Below are 19,082 nucleotides of genomic sequence, written 5' to 3'. Positions count from 1 at the left end.
AAACTGCTGCAGAGGCCACTGAGGCTAGAGATTCGGGCTGTGGGTGAGAGGGGGATCTTTTCTTTTGGGTCCTTGACCAACAGTGGAGTACAATAAGTGCGTGAGTAGATTGAGAATATAAATATTCTGTGAGGTAATTTTTTTAAATCATTGCCTGCTAAACATGAAGGAAGTTTTCATGATTGCAAAGGAGAGTTCCGTAAATCTGATTGACAAAGATGTCAATTCATTTTAAACTTTGACTCCCACAATCTGTAAACTCCAGGTACTACCCACGCACATTTAGTAGTTGCATACACACTCACATGTATTCAGATAGCTGATACGTAGTGTAGGCATTTCTGGGTGGTCACCTGAAGCAATGGAGAGGAAGGAAGGTTTTGTTGCTCTTGGCAGCTCCATCACTTGGAGAAACTGCCCTTTTTTCTCTCCTCCTTATACAGAAGCTTCCAGAGTTCCCTTTCTGTGCCAACCAATCTCCAATTTATAATAGTGCTTTCAGTCTTCATCGATAGTGTTCAGGCTCTGGACTTTTCTCTCTTGGATGAGTTTCCACTTATGTACATATTCCTTGGTAGTCAGATAACTGGTGAAGGTACCTCAGTCAGGCTGGCCTTTGCTGGCTCTAATGCCTGTATGCCTTTGCCAAAAATCAGTTGTCCATATATGCATGGGTTTATTTCTGGACTCTCTGCTTTGTTCCATTTATCCATCTTTATGGCAACACCATACTATTGTGCTATAGTTTTATAATAATTCTTGAAATCTTGTCCTAGTTAATCTAGGTCCTTTGCATTTCCATATGAAATTTAGAATCAGCTTGTCAATTTCTACAAAAAATACTGCTGGGATTTTGATTGAAAATGCATTATACACAACTAATGAATCATCGAACTTTACATCAAAAACCAGGGATGTACTGTATGGTGACTAACATAATAAAAAAATATTATTAAAAAAAAGAAAATGCATTAAATTTATAGATCAATTTGGGGGAGAATTGACACCTTAACCATTTGGAGTCTTCAGACCCATGAACAAGATATATCCCTCTATTTACTTAGGTCTTGATTTCTCACAGCAGTGTTTTGTAGTTTTCAGTGTACATATCTTTCACTTCCTTTGTCAGATTTATTCCTATGTATTTCGTATGTTTTATTGTACTGTAAATTGCATTGGATTTTATTTCAATTTTTTATCGTTGCTAGTATATGGAAATAAAACTGATTTCTTCATATTGAGCTTGAATCCTGCAACTTTGCTAGACTCACTTATTGATTTTAGTAGCTTTTAATTAGATTCCATCACATATTCTATGAAAATGATTGTGTCATCTGTGAATCGACAGTTTTACTTATTCATTTCCAATCTGAATGCATTTTATTTCCTTATTTTACCTGATTACACTGCTTAGAACTTCGAGTACAATATTGAATACAAGTGGTAAGAGTGGACATCTTTGTCTTCTTCTTGATATTAGGGCAAATGCAGTCAATATTCTGCATCTGTTAAAACAATCTTATGGGCTTTTTCTCTTTTGGTTTATTAATATGGTGAATTTCATTGATCAATTTTCAAATATTAAACCAGCCCTGTATTATTGAGATAAATTCTATTCAGTCATGATGTATTATCTTTTTAACATATTGTTGGGGTTAATATGTTAAAATCTTGTTTAGAATTTTTCTATATATATTTACGAGGCATATCGATCTGTAGTTTTCTATTGTCTTTATCTGGTTTTGGAATCAAGGAAATTCTGGCCTCAGAATGAGTAGGAAAGTATTCTTTCCTCGTCAATATTTTGGAAGAGTTTGTATAGAATTGCTATTATTTATTCCTCAAATATTTGTTATAATTCTCCAGTGATGCCATTTGGGCTTGGAGTTTTCTTTGTGGGAACATTTTTTTCACTAAAATTTCAATTGCTTTCATAGATGAAGGGTTATTCAGGTTATCTGTTTCTTCTTAAGTGAGCCTTGGTATTCTGGATCTTTCAAATTGTCTACTGTATCCTTGCTGATTTTCTGCTTACATATTCTGTCAATGATTAAGAAAGAGATATTGGGGCACCTGGGTGGCTCAGTTGGTTAAGTGTCTGCCTTCGACTCAGGTCATGACCCTGAGGTCCTGGGATCGAGCCCCATGTCAGGCTCCCTGCTCAGTGAGGAGTCTTCTTCTCCCTCTCCCTCTGCTACTTCCCCTGCTTGTGTGCTCTCTCTCTCTTTCTCTCTCTCTCTCTCTCTGTGTCAAATGAATAAATAAAATCTTTTTTAAAAAGAGATATTAAAATCTCAGACTATAACTATGGATTTCTCTGACCACTTTCTTACACCATACACAAAAATAAATTCAAAATGTACTAAGTACCTAAACATGAGACCTGAAAGCATAAAAATCCTAGAAGACAGCATAGGCAATAACTTCTTTGACGTCAGCTGTAGCAACTTTTTTCTACATAGGTCCCCTGATGTAAGGGAAAGAAAAGCAAAAATAAACTATTTGGACTTCATCCAAATAAAAAGCTTCGGCACAGGGACGGAAACAGTCAGCAAAACTAAAAGGCAACCTACAGAATGGGAGAAGATATTTACAAATGACATATCTGATAAAGCGTTAGTAACCAAAATATATAAGGAACGTATAAAACTGAACATCCCAGAAACAAATAATCCAATTAAAAATGGGCAGAAGGCATGAACAGACATTTCTTCATAGAGGACATCCAGATGGCCAACACGTAAAAAGATGCTCAACATCACTGCACATCAGGGAAATACAAATCAAATCTACAATGAGATATCACCTCATAGGTGTCAGAATGGCTAAAATCAACAACACAAGAAACAACAGGTGTTGGCGAAGATGTGGAGAAAAAGGGACCCTCTTGCAGTTGGTGGGAATGCAAATTTGTGCAGCCACTCTGGCAAAGAGTATGGAGGTTTCTCAAAAAATTAAAAATAGAAATACCATAAGATCCAGCAATTCCACTACTGGGCCTTTATCCAAAGAATACTAAAACACTAATTTGAAAAGATATATGCAGCCTTATATTTATTGCAGCATTATTTACAATAGCCAAAGTATGGAAGCTGCGCAAGTGTCCTCAATAGATGAATGGGTAAAGAAGATAAGGTATATAGGGGCACCTGGGTGGCTCAGTCGGTTAAGCTTCTGCCTTCAGCTCAGGTCATGATCTCACGGTCCTGGGATTGAGCCCCGCATTGCGCTCCCTGCTCAGCAGGGAGCCTGCTTCTCCCTCTCCCTCTACTGCTCTTCCTGCTTGTACTCTCTCTCTCTCTGTCAAATAAATAGGTAAATAAAATATTTTTTTAAAAAGGATGTCGTATATATACACAATGGAATATTACTCAGCCGTATAAAGGAGTGAAATTTTGCCATTAGTAATGACATGGATGGAGCTAGAGAGTATTATAAGTGAAGTAAGTCAGTCAGAGAAAGATAAATGCCATATGATTTCACTCATGTGGAATTTAAAAAACAAAACAAACAAGCAAGGGAAAGAAAAGAGAGAGAGGCAAACCAAGAAACAAACACTTAACTATAGAGAACAAACTGATGTTTACCAGAGGTGTGGGTGTTGGCAGATGGGTGAAATAGATGATGTGGATTAAGGAGTGCACTTGTTGTGATGAGCACCAGGTGTTGTATGGAGGTGTTGAATCACTATATTGTACACCTGAAACTAATATTACACTGGTATGTTAACTAACTGGAATTTAAATAAAAACTTCAGAAAAGGGGCACCTGTTTGGCTCAGTTTGTAAAGTGTCTGCCTTCAGCTCAGGTCATGATCCGAAGTCCTGGGATCAAGCCCTGCATCTGGCTCCCTGCTCAGTGGGGAGGCCACTTCCCCCTCTGTCCCTCCTCTTGCTCATGCTCTCTCTCAAATAAATAAAATCTTTAAAAATAAATAAATAAAGAGTATTTAGAGCCCCCCCACACCAAAGGACAATCAATTTAATCCTCCATATTAATGGTCTAAAGAAAAAAACCATGTGATCATGTCAATTGACACAGAATGAGCATTGGACAAAATATAACATCCGTTCATGATTAAAAAAAAAAAACCTTCAGTAAACTAGGACTAGAAGGAAATTTCCTGAAGTTGGTAAAGGGTATATGTAAAAACCTACAGCTAACATCATATTTGATGTTGAGAGACTGAGTGCCTTTCTTCAAAGATCAGGAATGAGGCAACGATTTCCATTCTCACCATTTCTATTCAACAACATGCTGAAAATCTTAACCAGCATAATAAGGCAAGAATGAGAAAGAAAAGGCATTCAGATTGGAAAGGAAAAAATAAAAATAAAAATCACCCTATTTGCAGACAACATGATCGTCTACATAGGAATCCTAAGGAATCAGGAAAAAAAAAACCAACCAAACAAAAACAAAACAAACTTCTTAGAATAAGTGAGTTTAGGCCACAATATAAAAGAGCAACACACAAAAAGCAGTTGAATTTTTATACATGAGGAGTGTAAATTGGAAACCCAAATTACTTTTTAAGTATTTACAATCATTCAGAATATTGACACACTTAGATCTGAATCTCACAAAATACATAAAAGATCTGTATGTTGGAAGGAAAACTGAATGGGAAGAAATCAGAGAGGGAGACAAACCATAAGAGACTCTTGACTCTGGGAAACAAACTGAGGGTTGCGGAAGGGGAGGTGGGTGGGGGGATGGGGCAACTGGGTGATGAGCATTAAGGAGGGCACGTGATGTGATGAGCACTGGGTATAATACACAACTGATGAATGATTGAACACTACATCTAGAACTAATGATGTACTATATGTTGGCTAATTGAATTTAAATTAAAAAAAAACAAGACCTGTATGTTGAAAACTATAAGATACTGGGGCTCCTGGGTGGCTTGGTCGTTAAGCGTCTGCCTTCGGCTCAGGGCGTGATCCCAGGGTCCTGGGATCGATCCGTGCATCAGGCTCCATGCTCCGCTAGGAGCCTGCTTCTTCCTCTCCCACTCCCCCTGCTCGCGTTCCCTCTCTCGCTGGCTGGCTATCTCTCTATCAAATAAATAAATAAAATCTTTAAAAAAAAACCTACAAGATACTGAATAAAGAAATCAAAAAAGGCCTAAATAAACACACACTATGTTCATAGTTTTGAAAACCAGACATAGTCAAGATATCACTATCTCCATATTGAAACGTAGATTTAACACAATACTGATCAAAATCCTAGCAAGAATATTTTGTACATATAGAGAAGCTGGTTTTAAAATTTATTTTAAAAAGGCAAAAGAGGGGTGCCTGAGTGGCTCAGTCAGTTAAGTGTCTGCCTTGGGCTCAGGTCATGATCCCAGAGTCCTGGAATCAAGTCCCTCATCGGGCTTCCTGCTCAGTGGGGAGCCTGTTTCTCCCGCTCTTGCTCCCCTTGCTTGTGCTCTCTCTCTTTGTCAAATAAATAAACAAAATCTTTAAAAATGGGCAAAAGAATTGGAATAGCAAAAATGATGTTGAAAAAGAAGAAAGTTGAAGGAATCCACACTACCTTATTTTGAAGAGTACTTGTCAGGTCATTTTTAGACTCAATTTGGGTTTGATATTCTCTTGTGATTGAACTAAGTTCATGACTTTTGGGGAAGGATACCATTCAGGCGAAATGGCTTCCTGTTACATTATATCTGAGGGTATGTTATATAAATATGACTTGTTACTGGTGATATTAACCTTGATCACATGGTTTAGGTGGTATCCATCAGATTTCTCCACTATAAAATGACTGTTTTTCCCTTTCCATAGTCTTCGTTAGAAGTGCATTACTAAGTCCAGCCCACACCCAAGAAGAGAGTAAAGCTTTACCTCCTGGAGAAAAGAATATAGAAGAATTTATGGATATATGTTAAAATCTCTATAGTAACTAGCAAATATTTGGAGAAAAATACATTGAGACCATGCAAATATATTTTTTCTCCTTAAAGTTTAGGCCTTTGATTTTAATATGAATCCAGGGAACTTGCCTAGAAAAACTATTGCTATGCTGTTCTAATAGTGGTTTTAGTGATTTTCTGTTTTGTTCATTCCTTCTACATTTATTATTTGAAATTCTTCTCTAAGGAAGATTTGTCCCTTCTCCCCCATTTATTTATTCAATCATTTATTTATATCAGTATGTATACATGGATATTTATTTTATTTCTTAGGTTGTATTCCAATACAATTGTTTTGTATTTTGTGGCTCAAATTGTTGCAGTTTGGCCATTGGAACCTACTTCTCTCAGATTGGCTCCTGTGTACTTTTGACATGGCCTTCATCTTATTTGTTTGTTTTGTTTTTGTTTTTGTTTTTTAGCTTCCCCTTACTTTCTGGCACTACAAGATTGTACAGGTTCATCTTCTGCCCTAGAATCAGCCATTTCTCCAGGATTCCTGGTACCTTTATTGAGAAATGATATTTAGAAACTGAGATCTGGGTGCTAAACTACCTGATTTTGAGAATTATTATAAAGTGACAGTAATCAAGACACATAGATGAATGGGATAGAATAGAGTCCAGAAATTGGCCCACACAAATATGGACAATTGTGGTTTTTTTTTAATTTTATTTATTTATTTGACAGAGATAGAGACAGCCAGCGAGAGAGGGAACACAGCAGGGGAGAGGGAGAGGAAGAAGCAGGCTCCCAGCCGAGGAGCCCGATGTGGGACTCGATCCCAAAACGCCAGGATCACGCCCTGAGCCGAAGGCAGACGCTTAACGACTGCGCTACCCAGGCGCCCCGACAATTGTGTTTTTGACAAAGGTGCAAAATCAAGTCAATGGATAAAGGGGAGCACAAATGATCCCTACTTACAGTGGTTTGACTTAAAATTTTTCAGGTTTACAGTGATGTAAAAGCAATACACTTTCAGCAGAAATGGTACCTTGAATTTTGAATTTTGATCTTTTCCCAGGTTAACTATATGTAGTATAATACTCGTAATGCTGGGCAGCCCCAACAAGCCACAGCTCCCAGTCAACCATGCAATTAAGAGGAACCAATACACTTCCAACCATTCTGTACCCATACAACCATTCTGTTTTTCACTTTCAGTACAGTATTCAATATATTAGATGCGATATTCAACACTTTATTATCTAATAGGCTTTGTGGGGCGCCTGGGTGGCTCAGTCAGTTAAGCATCTGCCTTCAGCTCAGGTCATGTTCCCAGGGTCCTGGGATTGAGCCCCACATCAGGCTCTCCACTCAGCGCTGAGCCTATTTCTCCCTTTCCCTCTGCCTGCCTCTCTGCCTGCTTGTGTCCTCTCTCTCTGTCAAATAAATAAATAAAATCTTAAAAAGTAAAATAGGCTTTGTGTTAGATGACTTTGCCCAACTGCAGGCTAATATAAGTGTTCTGAGCCTGTTTAAGGCTGGGCTAAGCTATGCTGTTTGGTAGGTTAGGTTTATTAGAAGCATTTTCAACTTACAATATTTTCAACTTTTGATGGTTTTTTTGGGACATAACCCCGTTGTAAGGCAAGGAAAATCTGCATTTTTAATAAATAGTATGGGGACAATTGGACAGTCATATGCAACAAAAATTAACCTCTACTTAAGCTTCACATCATACACAAAAATTAATACTAAATGGATCATATACCTAAATGTAAAATATGAAACTATAAAACTTAAAGAAAAAAAAACTTAAGAGACCTTGAGTTTGTCCACAAATTCTTAGGCATGACACTAAAAGCACAATTCATATAAGAAAAAATTGATGTCAGTCTTCATCAAAATTTAAAACTTTTGCTTTGTGAAAGACACTGTCAAAAGAATGAAAAGAAAATCTTAGCTAATGCAGTGTGGTTTTCTGGATTGGATTCTGGAACATTAGAAGAATATTAGTGGAGGGGCACCTGGCTGGCTCAGTCAGTAGAGTGTGTGACTCTTGATCTCGGGGTTGTGAGTTCAAGCCCCATGTTGCAGGTAGAGATTACTTAAAAATAAAATCTTTTAAAAAAGGAATCTTCCCTCCCTTCCCCTATGGTCTGGACTCCAGGAAACAAACTGAGGGTTACAGAAGGGAGGGGGGTAGGGGAATGGGGTAACTGGGTGATGGGTATTAAGGAGGGCATGTGTTGTGATGAGCTCTGAGTGTTATACGGAACTAATGAATCATTGAACGCTACATCAAAAACTAATGATGTACTATATGTTGGCTTTTATGTTTTTATGAACATAAAAAAAGAATCTTACTGGAGAAATTAATAAAATCTAAATAAAGTATATGGTTTGGTTAGCAGTACTCCAAGCACAGCACCAATGTTAATTTTTTTGTTATGACAAAGGTAAGCATGTTTATATTAGATGTTAACATTAGGTGAATCTGACTGAAGAGTATATGGGAACTCTTTGTATTATCTTTGCAATTGTTCTGTAAATCTAAAATCATTTCAAAATACAAATGTTTATTAAACAAAAAATACAGCCAACCTTAATAATAAAAAAACAGCTGCTCTGCTGGAAGCCAGAGAGGAGAGGCTCTCAGAGGGTCATCATCTCTGTCCCTGCATTGCTGATCTCTTAGACAGCCTCTGGGGGATCCTCTGTAGAACTCCTGGATTCCTTGGAGTGTGATTCCTAAACCACAGAACTAATCATTAATAAGACTAAAGGATAGAAATAGAAACCTAACTCAGGCCTGAATAATTGAAAATCTATTAGTTTATCTTTAAGGCCTTTCTATCATAAGATAATTAATTTGAACTGATATAATCTCCTCTTTACAAGGCCAAACATATTGCTCCCTAATATTCTGAATTTAGAACTGCAAAGGACTTGATTCTTTGTTCAAGGTATCTTAAAAGTGCCCAAGATAAGGTGGCTGGCTTATGATTATACAAGAATAGGAAAGATTAGGCTGTGATTTTGAGGATGCATGTGTGTATTATAAAATCCCACCTGATGTTTGAATTTTCATGAGGGGTCTTCAATGTCCTTAAGATAATAAAATACTAACGTAAAAAAAAAAGACAACTACAAACAGAATATATTTGAAAATCATATATCTGACAAAGGGCTTCTACCCAGAACATATAAAGAACTCTCCAAACTCAATAACAAGAAGAAACACAACCCAATTTATAAATTGGCAAAAAGTCATGGTCACTAAACCGAAGAGGATATATAGATGGGAAATCAGCACATGAAAAGATGCACTACATTGTTGGCCATTTCGGAAATGCAAATTATAAACACAAGAGATACCATTACATACCTATTAAATGACAAAAAGAGAAAGTATTGACAATACCAAGTACTGATAAGGATGTGGAACAACTGGGTCTCTCCTATGTTATTGGCACAAATACAAAATTGTATAGCCACTCTTAGAAAATGGCTTGGCAGGTTCTTATAAAGCTAAATATATACATACCATATGACCTAGAAGTTCAGTTCAGAGATGGAGAGCTGGAAAGATGTTGCCTAGCCCATCAAAGGAAAAACTGGACAAATTACACATTAATGAGTTTTCTTGGACTCATCAAAGAACTGAGGTCATTGGGTCAATGTCTTCCCAAAATCTGGAGGGAGATAGGCACCTGCAGGGAGACACAGGACTGGAGCATTTGCTTACCAGGGGCAGAAGCCATTATGAATATTAAAAAATTGTGATGAATTCCTGGGGACCTAGCACGAGAAAGCAAAGTTCCCAGGGAACTCAGCCATGTGGGGTTCCCACCCTCTTGGAGGCTTGTCCTCCAGGAATACCACTAGGCTCACACAGAGAATCCAGAAAGGTTTCCCCATGGTGCTAGCAAGAAGAGAACAGCCATTGCCAAAATCCTCCCAGACCCATTTCCCCGATCTCCCTTACAGAATGAAAAAGCTTACTCTGCAGGCACTGGAAAAATTGTGCTGCAACTAGGGGAAGGCAGTGGAGGTCATCAAGGAAACTTGGCACAGACCTACTTTCCTGTCTTCCCTAAGTAACAAAAACTGCCATCTTCAGGAGCCGGGGCAGCAGAGCTGTAGCTGGGTATACTCCTGCTGCAGGGGGAAGCAAACAGGGGAAACAAGCTCTACCCCTAGAGGAAGGGACAGGAACATTGTGAAGGCACCCCACCCCAGGACACACGCCCACAGTGCTTGCCTAAGAATAAGGCTTAATTGAGACACCAGAGAAGACTTTCTCTCTCACTCCCATTTCCATTAGAACCTTTAGCATATTAACTACAATTATTTTAAATTCTCTGATACTTTCATCATCTGTGTTCTATCCGAGTTTGGCTCTGATGATTGCTTCGTCTCCAGATTGTGCGTTTCTTGCCTTCTTGTATGCAGAAGAATTCTATGTTGACATGTTGTATAGGACAGTTAGATACTGAAATAAATATTTGGTATGTTTGGAGAACATACAGTTACTTCTCCTAGGGTTTTAGCATGGGTATTTCTGCTCAGATTTAGTCTTAATCTAGTAAGGAGTTGTACTAAGTTTATTGTTGCTGTGGTTACCCTCAGTGCACCAACAGCCTTCAAGTCCTTCTACTCAGGCCTTGCTTTGATCTCCCCACTTGGATTTGAGCCTTTCCTTTGTGTTGTTGCCTAGAGAAAGTCTGTCTTTTATAGCTTTCTTAGCTGTATTTCATGCTTATTTTTTATTTGAGGCTTGTTGGTGGGTGGGGAGTGGAAGGGAGTATGTTTCCTGATGTTCTTAATAAGTCTCAGTATTAGGCAGGCACTGTGAACCCGGGTCTCAGGGTTATGGGGCCTTCACAGTGTTCCTGCCGCTCTGCCAGATGGGACGCTGAGCCTAGGACTTACTACCATCCAGGGATAGAGATTACTCCCCACTCCCCCTCCCAGCCTTCCCTGCTCCCAGCTGCAGTAGGTTTCCACCTTTGCACTTAGGCTACAGCTTTGATGTCCTTCCCCCTGCAGATGAAGGCTTTAGCTACTTAGGGGAGATAGGGAGAATGGGTAGGCAAGAGTTTCTTTTTCTTTTTTTAAGATTTTATTTATTTATTTGACAGAGAGAGACGGCGAGAGAGGGAACATAGGCAGGTGGAGTGGGAGAGGAGAAGCAGGCTCCCTGCTGAACAGGGAGCAGGAGTCTATCCCAGGACCCTAGGATCCTGACCTGAGTGGAAGGCAGACGCTTAATGACTGAACCACCCAGGCGCCCCTAGGCAAGAGTTTCAATGGCAGTTTCCATATTTTTCTCCCAACTGCAGTGGGTGTTTACCAGTGACCTTAGGTAACATATTTTGATAGTTTTCAGCATACCAATTAAGGCTTTTGTTTTGTATGAGAGACTGAGAAGATTGGTTTGTATACATTCAGCAGCACCTGCTGTCCCATTTCCTCAGTCTTCTCAGGATTCTCCTCAACATCCCTGCCAGTGCCTGGTGGTATTCTAGAGGAAAACAGTGCAAGCAGGTGTGAAACTCCCAGGTCTGCGACCCCTAGGACTTCACACTCTCACAGTAGTACACACTCAGCCTTTAGCAATTTGTTAAACATGTTTACCTTAATTTTCTTACTGGCTTATGTGACGTTTGAAGTCATTTGTCCCAGATAAGCAAATGCTCAGGTGCTATGTCTTCCTCTAGGTGCCTGTCTCCTTAGATTTCAAGTTAGTTGTTTTCCCAGAAAACTCATTTCATTGATGGTTTCAAGAAAAGTAGTTAAATTGCAGTTTGTCCAGGTTTTTCCTTGTGAGGGTGGAAGTGATGCTCTTTCCAACTCTGTCAATCTCCACACAGGAACCAGCCATCCTTTTGTTTCCATCCTACCTATATCATTACATTTGCATGTAGTTAGGACATGGTTTTTAATTTTGACAGTCTTTGTCCTTTAATTGATGTAGTTAGGCCATTTAAATTTCATGGATCATTGATGTTTGGATTTAGACCTACCATGTTATTGTTTTCTGTTTTTTCCTTCTGTTTCTCATTCCCGTTTTACGTTTACTGCCTTGTTTTGGGTTATTTAAAACTTTTCAATATTCCATTTCAATGTATCTGTTGTGGGTGTGACTGTATCTTTGCTTGTAGTTTGATAGTGGTTGCTCTAGGAATTACAAAATACGTATTTAACTTTTCATATTCCACTTAGAATCAATATTTTCTCATTTCAGTTCAAATGTAGAAACCTTGCCACCTTATAGGCCTCTTCACCATCTCCTCTTTAGGCCATAGTCAGTCGTCTGATTGGTTACATTTACATATGTTGAAAACTACAGACAATGTTATAAATTTTTTTTTCTCATTAAACGTTTGTTTTAACGGGTCTCAAAATTCTGTGACAGATTTTTGGTCAAGTTGCTTCCATTAAAAAGTACTGAGTTTAAAAACTAATAACTTAAATGCCACACACACAAAAACCCAAATGGTGCACAAGACAGTCTCCTTTCCTCCTGAAGGTTTTACGATGCATTGTTATCATTAGCCAGTCTCTTACTATTAAAGTTAAACGGCCAATTGACACAAACAGTTCTGAGACTGTTCTTCCACCACTGATTAAGACTGGGGTGGCAGGTATTGGGGATAATATTCATTTAGCCTTCTGAGCTTTCTGAGCAGACTTGATGACCTTGCCAGCTCCAGCTGCCTTCTCGTCCACTGCTTTGATGACACCCACAGCAACCGTCTGTCTCATGTCACGAACAGCAGAACGGCCCAGAGGAGGATAGTCAGAGAAGCTCTCAACACACATAGGCTTGCCAGGAACTGTATCAATGATGGCAGCATCACCAGACTTCAAGAACTTGGGGCCATCTTCCAGCTTTTTTCCAGAACGATGATTTATCTTCTCCTTCAGCTCAGCAAACTTGCAAGCAATGTGAGCTGTGTGACAATCCAGCACAGGTGCATATCCAGCACTGATTTGGCCTGGATGGTTCAGGATAATCACCTGAGCCGTGAAACCAGCTGCTTCCATTGGTGGGTCATTTTTGCTCTCATCAGCCACATTGCCACGATGAACATCTTTGACAGATATGTTCCTGACAGTGAACCCCACCTTGTCCCCAGGAGGAGCCTCACTCAAAGCTTCATGGTGCATTTCAACAGACTTTACTTCTGTTGTAACATTGACTGGAGCAAAGGTGACCACCATGCCAGGTTTAAGAACACCAGTGTCCACTCGGCCCACAGGGACAGCACCAATACCACCAATTTTGTAGACATACTGGAGAGGCAGATGCAAGGGCTTGTCTGTTGGACGAGTTGGTGGCAGAATGCAATCCAGAGCTTCAAGCAGTGTGGTTCCACTGGCATTCCCATCTTTATGGGTGAATTTCCATCCTCGAACCGAGGCACGTTAGCACTTGTCACCATTCCAACCAGCAAGTGGCACAAATGCTACTGTGTCGGGGTTGTAGCCAATTTTCTTAATGTAGGTGCCGACTTCCTTAACAATTTCCTCGTATCTCTTCTGGCTGTAGGGTGGCTCAGCGGAATCCATTTTGTTAACACCAACAATTAGTTGTTTTACACCCAGTGTGTAAGCCAGAAAGGCATGCTCACAGGTCTGCCCATTCTTGGAGATACCTGCTTCAAATTCACCAACACCAGCAGCAACAATCAGGACAGCACAGTCAGCCCGAGATGTGCCTGTGATCACGTTTTTGATAAAGTCTCTGTGTCCTGGAGCATCAATGATCATCACATAATACTTACTGGTTTTGAATTTCCACAGGGAGGTATCAATGGTGATACCACATTCACATTCAGCTTTCAGTTTATCCAAGACCCAGGCATAATTGAAGGAGCCCTTTTCCATCTCAGCAGCCTCCTTCTCCAATTTTTCGATAGTTCTTTTGTTGATCCCACCACATTTGTAGATTGGATGACCAGTAGTGGTAGACTTGTTCGAATCTATTTGTCCAACAACGATGTTGATATGAGTCTTTTCCTTTCTCACTTTAAGTTTAGTGGTAGTTTTCATGACACCTGTGTTCTGGCAGCAAACCCATTGTGAAAAAAAAAAATGCCAGACAATGTTATACATTTTACTTTTAAGTGCCAAACATACTTTAAAGAACTGGGGAGGAAAAGAATCGTCTATTATATTTACCCAGATATTTACCGTTTCTGGGTTCCTAGGTTTGAATCTGAGTTATGTGGTATCAGTGTTGAGAGTGTGAGGCTTCTGAATACGTTATCTGTGTAAGTTATGAGGTCTCTCAAATCTTTGAGATTAGCTTTGTAATGTTTAATGAGGTTTATGAGCTTTATAAGGTTTATGAGGTACATGGGGGTTCACATTCAAGGTGTGAGATCCCTAAAATTTTACAGGATCTGTGTTACGTGTTTAGATTTGAGGCATTTGGTGTCTGTGCTCAAGGAGTATGGCCCTTGAACACTTTGAGTGGCTATGCACCAAGATTTTTGTGTAATGTATTTAGAGTTCGTGTTCAGGGTATAAGATCTCTGAACTCTTTGAGGTCTGTATCTCAGGGTTTGAATCTGATTCATGTAGGTCAGAGTTCGGTGTATGACATCTCTAAAATTCTGAAGGTCTGTGTTGTAAGTTGAATCTGAGGTACTTGGGCTTTTTGATCAAGGTGTAAGTTCTCTGAAATTTTAAAGGATCTCTGTTCCAAATTTGTGTCTGAGGTATTTGAGTCTGTACCAAGAAGTGAGGCCTTGAAATTTTTGAGAGTCTATTTCCCAGTTTTTTATCTGAGGTGTTTGGAAGTCTTTGTTCAAGAGTAATGTCTCTGAAATCTTTGAGGGGCTAGGTTACACAATTTAAGTCTGAGATACTTAGGAGGTCTATGTTCAGGGTTGAGTTCTCTGAATTCTTTGAAGGTCTGCCCCAAGGTTTGAATCTGACATAATTGTGGGACTGCAGTCAGAGTCTCAGATTTCTTTTTTTTAAAGATTTTATTTATTTATTCAACAGAGAGAGAGAGAGAACACAAGCAGGGGGAGTGGCAGGCAGAGGGAGAGTGAGAAGCAGGCTCTCTGCCAGCAGGGAGCCCAACATGGGGCTCGATCCCAGGATCCTGAGGTCATGAGCTGAGCTGAAGGCAGATGCTTAACTGACTGAGCCACCCAGGTGCTCCCAGAGTCTCAGGTTTCTGAACTCTTTGAGAGTCTGTGACTCAAAGTCTGAGTCAGAGAGATTTGGGTGTCTGTGTTCACAGTGTGAGATCTCTGAAGTCTTTGAGATATGTCCCAAGGTTTAATCTGATTAATACAGAGTAGTGCTCAGAGTGTAAGCTCTGTGAATACTTTGAGGGTCTGTATTCAAGGCATGATGTCTCTGAAATTTTAGAGGGTCTGTGTCCCAAGTTTGGGTCTAAGGTATTTGAGGTCTTAGTTCAAGGAGTGAAGTCCTTAAATTCTCTGAGGGTATGTTTTCCAAATTTTTGTCTGAGTTGTTTGAATGTCCGCATTTATGTTGTAAGTTATATGTTTGAAAGTTCTCACCTCTTGAGGATATATGTTTGAAAATTTGAGCCTGAGATAGGATTCTGTGCTCACGTTTACTGAATTCCTTCAGGGTCTGTTCCAACATTTAAATATGAAGTAACTAAAAGTCTGTGTACCAGGTGTGAGGTCCCTCAACTCTTTTTTGGTCTGTGTCTCAAGGTTGAGCTCTGAGGTTTTTGGAGGTCTCTGTCAGTGAGAGATGTCTCTGAAATCGATGAAATTCTGCTTCCAAAGATTTAAGTCTGAGGTAGTCATAGGTCTGTGTTCAGCATGTGAAATCTTTGAACTTTTAGAGGATCTGTATCCCAAGTTTTGAATATGAGGTATTTGGGGTCTGTTTTCAGAGTATGAAGTCTGTGAAATTTTAGAGGCTCTGTGTTCCAAGGATGTAGTTGGAGTTATTTGGGGCCCCATAGTCAGGGTATGAGGTCTCTGAAATTTTGAGTCTCTGTCCCAAGGTTTGATTCTGAGGGGTTTGGAAGTCTGTATTCAGGACGCGACTTCTCTGAACTCTTTAAGGTCTGTGGCTCAAGGTTTTGACTCTAAAGTATTTGGTGGTCTGTGGTCCCAGTGTGAGGTCTCTGAAGTCTTTGAAAATTTGTGTTGTAAGGTTTGAACCTAAGGTCATTGTGGGTCTATGATCAGAGTGTGAGGCCTCTCATACCTTTTGGTGTCTTTCTTTTAATGTTTGAGTCTGAGATGTTTGGGGAGTCTCTGTTCAGGGCGAGAGGTCTCTAAAGCCCATGGGGGTCTGTTTCCAAAGGCTTAAGTTTCATGTATCTGGAGGTCTGCATTCATGGCATGAGGTCTCTGTACTTTCCAAGGATCTGTGTCCCAAAGATTCAGCCTGAGTTATTTATAGGTCTGTATTCAGAGTTTGAAGCCTCTGAGATTTTCAGCTTCTGTTCTGAAGGTTTAGTCTTAGGAATTAAGAGACTTCTTTTCAGGGTGTATGGTCTTTGAACTTTGAGAATGTCTGATTCCCACATTTTGGTCTGAGGTATTTGGGGGTCTGTGTTCAGGAAGTGAGGTCCATGAATTTTTCGAAAGTCTTTGTTCCAAGTTTTTTACCTGAAGTGTTTGGAAGTCCATGTTTAGGATATGAAGTCTCTGATCTCTCTAAGGGCATATATTCCATGTTTTGAGTCAGATATTTAGAGGTATGTGTTCAGCTCTGAAAATTTCCAGGGTCGGTCCAAAGGTTTGAGTCTGAAGTAACTGCTGGTTTGTGTTCAGGGTATGCAGCCTTCTGAAATTTTTCAGGGTCTGCAGTATAAAGTTTAAATCTGAGGTAACTGGGGGTCTGTGATCAAGTTGTAAAGTCTTTGAAATCTTAAGCTTGGATCCCAAGTTTCAGAGGTATTTTTGCCCTGTGTTCAAAGAATAAGGTTCTTGAAATCTTTTAAGTTCTAGGTTCCAAGTTTTTTTGTCTGAGTTGTTTAGATGTCCCTGTTCAGGATGTGAGGTCTCTGAACTCTTTAAGAATCTATGTTCAAAGGTTTAAATCTGAGGTACTTGGAGGTCTGCATTCATGGGATAAGGACTCTGAAGTCTTTGAGGGTCTGTGCCAAGGTTTGAATCAGGGGCTCTGGGAGTCTGTGATCAGGACATAAGAGGTATCCGAACTTATTAACTGTCTATGCTCCAGAGTTTGATCTGAAGTATCTTGGGGTCTGTGATCTGAGTGTGAGGTCACACCATGCTGTAAGGATGTTGGTGCAAAAGTCTGATTGTGTTCTATAGGGCTATGAGTTCTCGGTTGGAGGTTCTGTAACATTTTGATGAACTGTGTTGCCAGGTTTTGGTCTGGTGTTGCAGGGGATCCGGGATTGTGAGTTCAGGGATTCGTGGTTGGAGTGTGAGGACTCTGAAATTGCTGACGGTCTTTGATATGAATTTTGAATCTGAGCTTCTGAAGTCTATATTCAGCATGTGAGGGTTCTGACCTTTGAAGGTCTATGTCAGCAGGTCAAGGTCTTAAGTGTTTGGTGGTGCAAGTTCAGGAGGTACTTGAGGTATCTGACCCTTTGAAGATTATTTTTTTAGGATTGATTTTGAGGTATCTGTGCATCTATATTTTGAGAGTAAGGGTTTGGAGTCTTTGAGGGTATATGATAATGAATTTGATGTATTTGCAATTCTGTGTTTAGAGTTTTAATTCTGTGAAATCTTTAAGCGTTTATGTTCCAAGATGTGAGGCCTTTTATGTCTGTTTTCTGGGTGTAATAGTCACAAGTCTTGTAGGGCCTTATTCTAATGTTTGTATGACATATATGGATTTTTTTAAAGGAGTAAGTTTATTGAACTTGTTGAAGTTCTGTGTCAAGGTTGGAGTCTCAGGTATTTGTGAGGATGTATACTGGGTATGAGGTCTATGCATCCACTGAAGGTCTAAGTTCCAAATGTTGAATCACCGATATTCGGAGATTATTGTGTCCAGATTGTAATGACATAGAATACTCTCACAGTATGTGTTCCAAGGTTGGAGTCTGAGGTGTTTGGGGTCTCTTTTCAAGGATGGAGGAGTCTGACCTTTTTGAGGGTTTGCTTCCAAACTTTTTGGTTTTGTTTTGGTTTTTGGCATCTAGGCTCAGGGTGTGAGGTCCCTGAACTTGAGAGGGTTAGTCCTCCGAGAGTAGAGTGTGGTATTTGGTTATTGATGTTCAGGATGTGAAGTCTCTGAAGTCTTTGAGGTCCTTTGAGTGTGAAGTTTTGGGGGTCTGTGTTCAGGGTATGAGGTCTCTGAATTCTTTGGGACTTGTGTTCCAAGATTTGAATCTGAAGTAACTGAACGAAGTACCATTTCCTATTGAGAGGTCCTATATATACATCGCCAAAGGGTGGTAGGAACTTTTTTTTAATTTTTAACATCATAAGCACATTTCCAAAATAGTGTCTGTAAATTCAAATGTCTTAAATAAACCTTGCTTGTTATAGATTTCTATTATATTTTCTGAGGGGAAAAATGTCCTGAAGATATTACAATGGTTGTTTTTTAAATGCAGCACATAATTGGCAGGAAAAATGTTTCCAGGAAAAATATATTGTTTATAGTAACACAGTCTTCCATTAGCAGTTGTTTTAGAAGAACTCTTTGTGTATATTGTATTTTTCTAAACCAAATTGTACTCTAACTCTGCATTAAAGTACCAGGACTATGTTTAAAGTACGCCTCAAATACCACATCCTGTACAAAGCTTTCTTGGTCTTATAGATGCTAAAATGTTACCTAAAACCTTTCTGGAAATGCAGCCCACTCACACACATACCTCCCACCTCTAGCCAAAGGCAGAGTAAATTGTTCACCCTTCTTCACTCCTGTGGCATTATAATAATACATATTTTATGTGAGATTTCATTTCACGCTGTCTGCTGTGCCTCCTCCCACTGAGAGCAGGGACAGAAACTATATCTTCTTTCAGTATTTTTGGTTCCTTCCACAATGCCTGACCCACAGTGGGTGGTAGATATTACTGCTGTCATTTATCCATCCATCATTTTAATAAATCATCATGCCTTTAATTCTCTTTACCTGAATCCATTCTGTCATGTTACTAACAGCGTTGATTTCGTTTTGAAAAGAAGCATTCGTAAAGGGACCTGTGGTGGAAACTGTGATGCACCACCCGGATCCCCCCTTCAATGAAGGGCTTAGTCCT

At 39.6% G+C, this 19,082-nt stretch overlaps 2 protein-coding genes across 2 annotated transcripts in view; both read right to left on the bottom strand.

Moving 5' to 3' along the window:
• PAGE4 (PAGE family member 4) overlaps window positions 1-19,082 on the bottom strand; it is a 132,896-nt gene that overhangs the window by 11,066 nt on the left and 102,748 nt on the right. The window lies entirely within an intron of this gene.
• On the bottom strand, window positions 10,936-13,945 carry LOC113265956 (elongation factor 1-alpha 1-like). Its single transcript, XM_044389407.3, is given in 1 exon segment — window positions 10,936-13,945. A coding segment is annotated over 1 exon segment (1,395 nt). The 5' UTR covers window positions 13,931-13,945; the 3' UTR covers window positions 10,936-12,535.

The sequence above is a fragment of the Ursus arctos genome, chromosome X, assembly GCF_023065955.2.
Source record: "Ursus arctos isolate Adak ecotype North America chromosome X, UrsArc2.0, whole genome shotgun sequence".
Lineage (NCBI taxonomy): Eukaryota > Metazoa > Chordata > Mammalia > Carnivora > Ursidae > Ursus > Ursus arctos.
This window is presented reverse-complemented; position numbering and strand designations above follow the sequence as displayed.